The sequence below is a fragment of the Belonocnema kinseyi genome, chromosome 1 (assembly GCF_010883055.1).
Source record: "Belonocnema kinseyi isolate 2016_QV_RU_SX_M_011 chromosome 1, B_treatae_v1, whole genome shotgun sequence".
Taxonomy (NCBI): Eukaryota; Metazoa; Arthropoda; class Insecta; order Hymenoptera; family Cynipidae; genus Belonocnema; species Belonocnema kinseyi.
Window position 1 is genome coordinate 27,008,077 of NC_046657.1, and position 8,844 is coordinate 27,016,920.

The following is an 8,844-nucleotide window of genomic DNA, read 5'->3' on the forward strand; positions in this document are numbered from 1 at the left end:
ATTTCATAAATTTTCAACGATTTAAAAAAATGTTGCAAAGATTTCAAAAAGTTTCACATTTATTTTACAAATTTTTCAGTGATTTTGAAGTATTTCGCAAAGATTTCGAAAGTTTTCACAAATATTTCTTAAAAATTTCGAAATATCTTATAGCTTAAAAAATATTTTACCGATTTCGCAAAGATTTTGAAGATGTTAAAATATTTGAGTGATTTTACAAATTTAAAAAATTTGGAACGATTTCACAACTTTCATAAATTTTCAAAGATTTCAAAAAATCGCGCAAAGATTCCGAAAATTTTCACAATTATTTTACAAATATTCAAAATATGTCAAAAGGTTTCAGTAATTTTGAAATATTTCGCAAAGATTTTGAAAGTTTTCACAATTGTTTACAAATATTAAAAAAATTTTCGAAATATTCAACAGCTATAAAAATATTTGACCGATTTTGCAAAGATTTAAAAAGATTTCAACAATTTCTCAGAGATTTCAAAGTTGGTAAAATATTTCAGTGATTTCACAGATTTCATAAATTTTCAATTATTTAAAAAATGTTGCAAAGATTCCGAAAAATTTTCACACTTATTTTACAAATATGTTAAAATATGTTGAAAGGTTTTAATGATTTCACAGATTTAATAAATTTTCACTGATTTAAAAAATTCGTGCAAAGATTCCGAAAGATTTCACAGAATTTGAAAATCTCCGCAAATATTTCGGTGATTTTGAAATTATTCGCAAAGTTTTGGAAAGTTTTCATAATTGTTTACAAATATTTTTAAAAAATTTCGAAATATTTTACAGCCTTAAAAATATTTTACCGATTTCGCAAAGATCATAAAGATTTTAAAATATTTCAGTGATTTCACAAATTTCATAAATTTTCAAATATTTAAACAAGAATCGCGCAAAGATTCCGAAAATTTTCACAGTTATTTTAAAAATATTTAAAAATATTTCAGGGATTTTGAAATATTTCGCAAATATTTCGAAAGTTTTTAGTTATTTTGCAAAGATTTTTAAGATGTTAAAATATTTTAGTGATTTTACAGATTTTATAAATTTGCAACGATTTCAAAAAATGGATCAAAGATTCCAAAAATTTTTACATTTTTTTACAAATATTTCAAATATTTCAGTGATTTTTAAAGATTTCGAAAGTTTTTACAATTGTTTACAAATAGTTTTTTAAATTTTGAGATATTTAATAGCATTAAAAATATTTTACCAATTTTGCAAAGATTTAAAAAATTTCACCAATTTAAAAAATTGGTGCAAAGATTCCGAAAATTTGTACAATTATTTAACAAATATTTAAAAAGATTTCAGTGATTTTGAAATTGTTCACAAATATTTCAGTGATTTTGAAATATTTCGTAAAGTTTTGGAAACTTTTCACAATTGTTTACAAATATTTAAAAAATTTTCGAAATATTCCAAAGCTATAAAAATATTTGACCGATTTTGCAAAGATTTAAAAAGATTTCAACAATTTCGCAAAGATTTCAAAGATTTTTAAATATTTCAGTGATTTCACGAATTTCATAAATTTTCAAATATTTAAAAAAAATCGCGCAAAGATTACGAAAATTTTCATACTTATTTTACAAATATTTCAATGATTTTAAAAGACTTAAGTAATTTTGAAATATTTTTCAAAGATTTCGAAAGTTTTCACAATTGTTTACAAATATTTTTAAAAAATTCCGAAATATTTTACAGCCTTAAAAGTATTTTTTTACCGATTTCGCAAAGATTTCAAAACTTTTTAAATATTTCAGTGGTTTCACAAATTTCATAAATTTTCAATTATTTAAAAAAAATCGCGTAAAGATTCCGAAAATTTTCACAAATATTTCAAAAGATTTCAGGGATTTTGAAATATTTCGCAAATATTTCGAAAATTTTCAGTTATTTTGCAAATATTAAAAATATTTCAAAATATTTTACAGTTTTTAAAAGGTTTTAACATTTTCGCAAAAATTTTTAAAATGTTAAAATATTTGAGTGATTTTACAGATTTTATAAATTTGCAACGATTTCAAAAAATGCATCAAAGATTCCGAAAATTTGTGCAATTATTTAACAAATATTTAAAAAGATTTCAGTGATTTTGAAATATTTCGCAAAGTTCTAGAAACTTTTCACAATTGTTTATAAATATTTAAAAAAGTTTTCGAAATATTTCACAGTTTCAGAAATATTTTACCGATTTCGCAAAGATTTAAAATATTTTAAAAGATTAAAGTTATTTCACAAATTTCATAAATATTCAGCGATTTAAAAAAAGGTTGCAAAGATTCCAAAAAGTTTCACATTTATTTGACAAATATTTCAGTGATTTTGAAGTATTTCGCAAAGATTTCGAAAGTTTTCACAAATATTTTTAAAAAATTTCCAAATATTTTAGAGCCTTAAAAATGTTTTACTGATTTCGCAAGGATTTAAAAATATTTCAGTGATTTCACAAATTTCATAAATTTTCAAATATTTAAAAAAAATCATGCAAAGTTTCTGAAAATTTTCATAATTATTTTACAAATATTTCAAAAGATTTCAGTGATTTTGAAATATTTCGAAAAGATTTTGAAAGTTATCACAACTATTTTACAAACATTTAAAAGTATTCAAAAGACTAGTGATTTTGAAATATTTTGCAAAGATTTCAAAAATTTTCACAATTGTTTACAAATAATTTTAAAACTTTTCGAAATATTTCACAGCCTTAAAAATGTTTTACTGATTTCGCAAAGGTTTCAAAGATTTAAAAATATTTAAGTTATTTCACAAATTTCTTCAATTTTCAATGATTTAAAAAAAAATCACGCAAAGATTCCAGAAGTTTACAGAATTATTTCAAAAAAAAATTTTCACAATTTTAAAACATTTCGAAGATGTTGAAAGATTTCACAAAGATTTTGAAAGTTCTCACAATTGTTACAAAAACATTTTAAAAGTTTTGAAATATATCACATATTTCAAAAGATTCGGCAAGGATTTCAAAAACATAAAAAATAATTCGCAAATATTTTTACACGAGATTTCGAGAGTGATCAACCCCTCGTCAAGGATTAAGTGTAAAAAAAATAAACGAAAAATTCCTTACAATTTTTCATAATTCTCAGGTTGCCGCCGCTCTTGAAGAATTGATACAAGAACATCAAAAAGTGCCCGGAAGTATAATGCGGGCATTGTGGGAAAGAGTTTATGACGCGGACGACAGTCCCAATAAACTCACCTGAGTTAAAAAAAAAAATTAAAAAAAAATAAGAGGGAAAAAAGACGACATAGCATAAATACCAATAAATTAATCACTTTTTTAGAATTTCGAATCGCGAGATTGTGATAGATTCGCAATATTAGCAGCAATCAAAGCTAGAAGTTGTTTATAATTTCAGGCTCATGTTTTTTTAACATATTTTGCAATACTTTCAATAACATTCCAGTCAATCTTTTATTTAAAAAAAAATATTCAGGTTTTCGATTTTGATAAGCACAATGAGATGGAGACCATATTTATAAATTTTTATGCTTGAGGTGTGAAGGGTTAATTTTTAACATATTCTGGTTATGTGTGTTGAGCATAATTTTGATTTTTGTTGTGGTGTATGTACTTAAATGTGGCAGATTTATTTATTGTTTTTTATACGTGCACTAACGAGAATAAAGACAATTTTTTTGGAATTGATTTGAATTTTTTGTAAATAATTTAGTTAACCCTCAAAGTGCATACATGGTAAAAATGACGGTAAAGTGCATTGTGGGTGATATATACCCATGCGTATTTAATCATGTATTATTTAACCCCTATTGAATATTTTGTCACAATAAAATTATCCGGTATAGTTTAAGGTATCGTTTATAAGGTAGAGTTGATTTTATAGTCATTTATTTATTTTAAGTTTGTTAAAAAAAATTATTGAAAAAAGTGAAAAATGGAGTTTTTACTTTAAAATTCATAACTCACGCAATTTTAATTATTTTAAGCTGAAAATTTATGGCTTACTTTTAAAATAGTGTACTTTCATTGAAAAAAAATATTGCAATATGGGTGCTTTCAAAAAAGATATTTATTTGCACATTTGAAAAGTCAATTTTATGATAAAATGATGAATCAGATTTTTTCCGCTGCCGTCAGTTATAAGCCATCTACAAAAAAAAAAAGTGTTGAATAAAAAACATTATCCCACTTCATGTGATATACTTACGTTAGAAAGTAAACAAAAATCAATAAAATTTAAACACAAAAATTTGCTCCAAAATAACTTTTTCACTCACTAAGTGCACACTGGGTGTTTAATACCCCACGATTTTTTACTTCCACTGAAAGTGGACTCAACTTTTTCGAATTAAGTACGGTTTATAAGAGTTTAAAAATTGCTTGGGGTATGAAATACCCACACCCCAAGCCCCCACCCCACACCCCAAGAATGACTAATTTTTAACAAAATTGTTGATTTTTCAACCAAATAGTTAAATTTTGAACTGAAAAAGATACAGTTTTAACCAAAAATGGAAAAGTTATAGTTCCAATTTACGAAATTAATTTTTCACCAAAAACAAACGAATTTTCGAAAAATATTAAAATTTTTAACGAAAGAATTAATTTTTTCAGCAAACACGTAGAATTTCAACAAAATTTTTTTTGTAACGTTCAATTTTCGAACAATGTTGTAGAAGTTTCTACGGAGAAAGTTTTCAAACAAATATTTTAATTTTTTTCCAGAGTATGTCGTGGAATTTTCAACAAAAAGTTAATTTGCAACTAAATACTATAATTTTTGACCAAAACAGTTGAATTTTTAACATAAAAAGACGATTTTTTAACAAAAAAGGTGACTTATCAACAAAAAATGACTTTTTCACCGAATTTTTAAATTTTGTACAACGCACATTAATTTTTAAACAAATAGTTGAATTTTCAACAACAAAAATTAATTTTTAATTCATTAGTTCAATTTTTAACATAAAAAGAGGATTTTTAAAACAAAATTGGCTAATTAAAAAAGAAAGACTTTTTACCGAAATATTAAATTTTGTACAACTTACATTAATTTTTAACACAATTGTTGAATTTTCAACTAAAAAAAAATAATTTTTTTAACAAAAACAGACAAATTTAGAAAAAAATATTTAAATTTTCAACCTAAGAGTTTAATTTTTAACCAAAGCAGTTGATTTTTTAACATAAAAAGACGAATTTTCAATAAAGCAGTGAATTATCAACAAAAATGACTTTTTAACCTAATTTGTAAATTTGGTACAACGCGCATTAATTTTTATCCAAATTGTTGAATTAAAAAAAAGTAATTTTCAACTAAATGGTTCAGTTTTCAACATGAAAAAAAGAATTTTTAATAAAGCTGATTAATTAAAAAAATTGATTTTTACCGAATTGATCAATTTTGTACAACGTACATCAATATTTAAGTAAATAGTTGAATTTTTAACAAAACATATTCAATATATAGAACATATTTTCCAATTTTTTTTAACGTCCGCGAAGTAATTAATTAAAATTTAATAACGAAAAAAATAAAAAACATTTTTTTTTCGTTTCGAAATTTAAATATAAAATATTAAATATTTTGCAACACACATTAATTTTTCACCAAAAACAAAAGAATTTTCTAGAAAATTAAAAAAATTTCTAACCTAATGTTTGAATTTACTATCAAAATTAATTAAAATTGAAATTAAAATTGAATTTAAAAAAAATTAACTCAATAGTTGCATTTTTTGCCAAAGTAGTTAAATTTTTAACATAAAAAGACGAATTAAAAAAAAAAAAACGGAAGAATTAAAAAAAAAAATTTACCGAATTGTTCAATTTTGTACGGCGCACATTAATTTTTAACCAAATAGTTTAAATTTAAAATACAAAAAATTAATTTTTCACCAAAAACAAGGAAATTTTCTAGACAAATTAAAATTTTCTACGAAATAGTTGATTTTTCTACCAGAGTAGTTGATTTTTTTTTACATAAACAGACGCATTTTTTACAAAACAGATGAATTTTTAATTAAATGACATTTTCAGCAAATTTTTTAATTTTCAAAAAAATATTTAAATTTTCAAAGAAATAATTGAATTTTTAACTTTTGTAACCAAAAATATAACAGTTATATTTTTAATTAAAAAAATATATCAATTAAAAATATTGTTATATTTTCAATTTAAAAAATTAATCTTTTACTAAAAACAAAAGAATAAAAAGAGTGTTAATTTCCAACGAAATAGTTGGATTTTTTACCAAAGTAGTGGAATTCGTAACATGAAAAGACAAATTTTCAACAAAACAGAAAAAATTTTTCATAAAAAAAAACGAATTTTCAAAAAATATTCAAATTTTCAACGAAAAAATTGAATTTCCAAGCAAATAGTTCCATTTTCCACAGGCGTATATCGTTGAATTTTTACCAAAAAATGTTAATTTTCAACCAAATACTTGAATTTTAAACACACAAGGCGAATTTTTAATTGAAGTATTAATTTTCAACCATAACAAGAAAAGGAATTTTCAACAATGTAATTAAATTTTCAGGAAAGAAATTGAATAACAAACAAAATAATTAAACTTTTAACCTAAAAAAAAGAATTTTTAACAAAAAAATGACTGTTTAACCAAATTGTTGAATTCTCTAAAGAAAAAGATGAATTTGCAATAAAATACATGCATTTGTAACAAAAAAATATAAATTAGTTAAAAATAGACAATTTTCAGCAATGTGTTTGAAAACTATTTGGGTTACTGTACGTTTAAATTACTCAAAATAGCTTTATTACTGTGGCTTGTAGGTTGAATCGCAGATAACATTTCTAGTGCACCATGCGCGCATGGCATAGGCACGCCGTGCATATTTTCACGCACGACGTGCATTCAGATCAGCAAGCAGATGTGTCGTCCATCAAAGATATTATAAACGTAGATGCGGTGCGAGCTTAGTTACACGCCATAAATATAGACGGCGCGTCCGACGAAAAAAGTCACTTCCCCTCTACCCACCACTCCCCGTAGATAGCACCCTCCCATATAGTTTGCCAAGAGCCACTTGGAACGCTGTAAGCAACCAAAGATATTATTCGCACTTTAAATTTGCAATGAGACACCTGGTGGCCGTCAGCGAAGCTATTTTAATGGCGGATGATACCGTACACATATCAATGGTGTTGCATGTAAACAATAAATAGTTGATAGATTTAAAAACAAATATTGCCAATTATTAATATAATATCAAGATGGATTTTTTCCCTGATTATCGTAAGGGAAAACACAGAAACAAGTGTTGTGCTAAAGGTTGTACTTCCACGACAAATAAAAACACAAATTTGAGTTTCCATGCCGTTCCACAACGCGGAGTGAAAATTGAACGCATAAATTTATTTGGCAAAAGAGAGACTGTGGATAAATCAACTATGCAAATTCAAGAAAACACAAACATACCAAACATTGGACCAGGCGTATCTAAACATGGAGTATCTAAGAAAAATCAACGTGATGGGGATTGTAGCGAACAAATATTTATAGTTAATGAATCAAATGTGAGGCTCAGGCGACGATAATGCACTTGTCTTTAGACACAGAGCATACAGCTCAATTTTTGTTGACGAACGAGAGCTTGCACCGTACATAAAAATTAAACCAGAATTCACAATTTTCTGACCCTCGACCATATTCCGTGACGACGTCTTAGCATTTGAAAATTTTTCAATAGCATATAGTTGCAACAGCAACATATTTTTAATGCTTGATAATTTGTAATTACTAAAAATTCAACAAACTTCCGTATAAACACATAGCACCGTGTACGGTTATGACGGCCATATTGTTTCAGCGACACAAGCGCCTCTCAGCCCGCGGTGGTAGTTTTCGTCGCGAATAAACGTAGATGCGGTGCAAGCTTAGTTACCCGCCATAAATATAGACGGCGCGTCCGACGAAAAAAGTCACTTCCCCTCTACCCACCGCTTCCCGTAGATAGCACCATCCCATACAGTTTGCCAAGAGCCACTTGGAACGCTGTAAGCAACTCTCGGCACACCTTTAAGGCGCATTGATGGTAAACTTAGCTTGGAAAAGAACCGTTTCAATTTAAATTAAATTGCCAACATTTCATAACAAATGTAAAATATCCACGCTTTGTAAGACATGGTTATTTTAATAGATACCAGAGAAAAAATTAAATGTATAATTTATATTTCTGTTTAATATATTTTGTAATATTTCTAAAGGTATTTGATTATTTCCAAATATATCTTTGTTATTTACTTATTTCTCATCTTTTGATATTTTTTTATAAGTAACAATTTATTTACTTCACCATATTATATTTATATTCCAACAGATAAAACTTTTAGTGCAATATCTATACACTGTTCTTTAATATTATTAAGTGTTTATTTTTATATTTGTACAGTTTGCAATTTCTAGAGATATTTTACTCTATTCGACTAATGAATTTCCCGCATGTATTTTAAAATTTCTTAATTATTACGTTCCGATCACTGACAATGAGTGAATGGCAGAGTAATAATAAGTTCATAAATCTATAACTGCTCTCAGGGTCAAACCTGTATTTGGTGTTAGGATTTCTCTACTTTGAATCAGAAAACTTTGAACCCTCAGAGCAGAGGCTAAAATATATATATTTAAATAAAAAAACATGGGTGAATTTATTTGACTAAGAGAACGATTTAGTGAACATGTCCGTTGAAATTTCTCAAATGTGATTTTTTTTGGCCCCAAATTAATTAAAACTTTTAACCCAATACTTCGAAATTTAAAATTCATTAATTTTCATGATATTCATGTCAAATTTCATGAATTAGGAAGATTTATA

At 25.6% G+C, this 8,844-nt stretch overlaps 1 protein-coding gene across 1 annotated transcript in view; it reads left to right on the forward strand.

Moving 5' to 3' along the window:
* Positions 1-3,507, forward strand: part of LOC117174184 (transmembrane protein 68-like) — a 44,897-nt gene extending 41,390 nt beyond the window's left edge. The window contains exon 6 of the mRNA XM_033363034.1: positions 3,129-3,507. Coding sequence (XP_033218925.1) covers positions 3,129-3,245 — 117 coding nt within the window. The 3' untranslated portion in view covers positions 3,246-3,507. The remainder of the gene's footprint in view (positions 1-3,128) is intronic.
* The last annotated feature ends 5,337 nt before the right edge of the window (positions 3,508-8,844 follow it).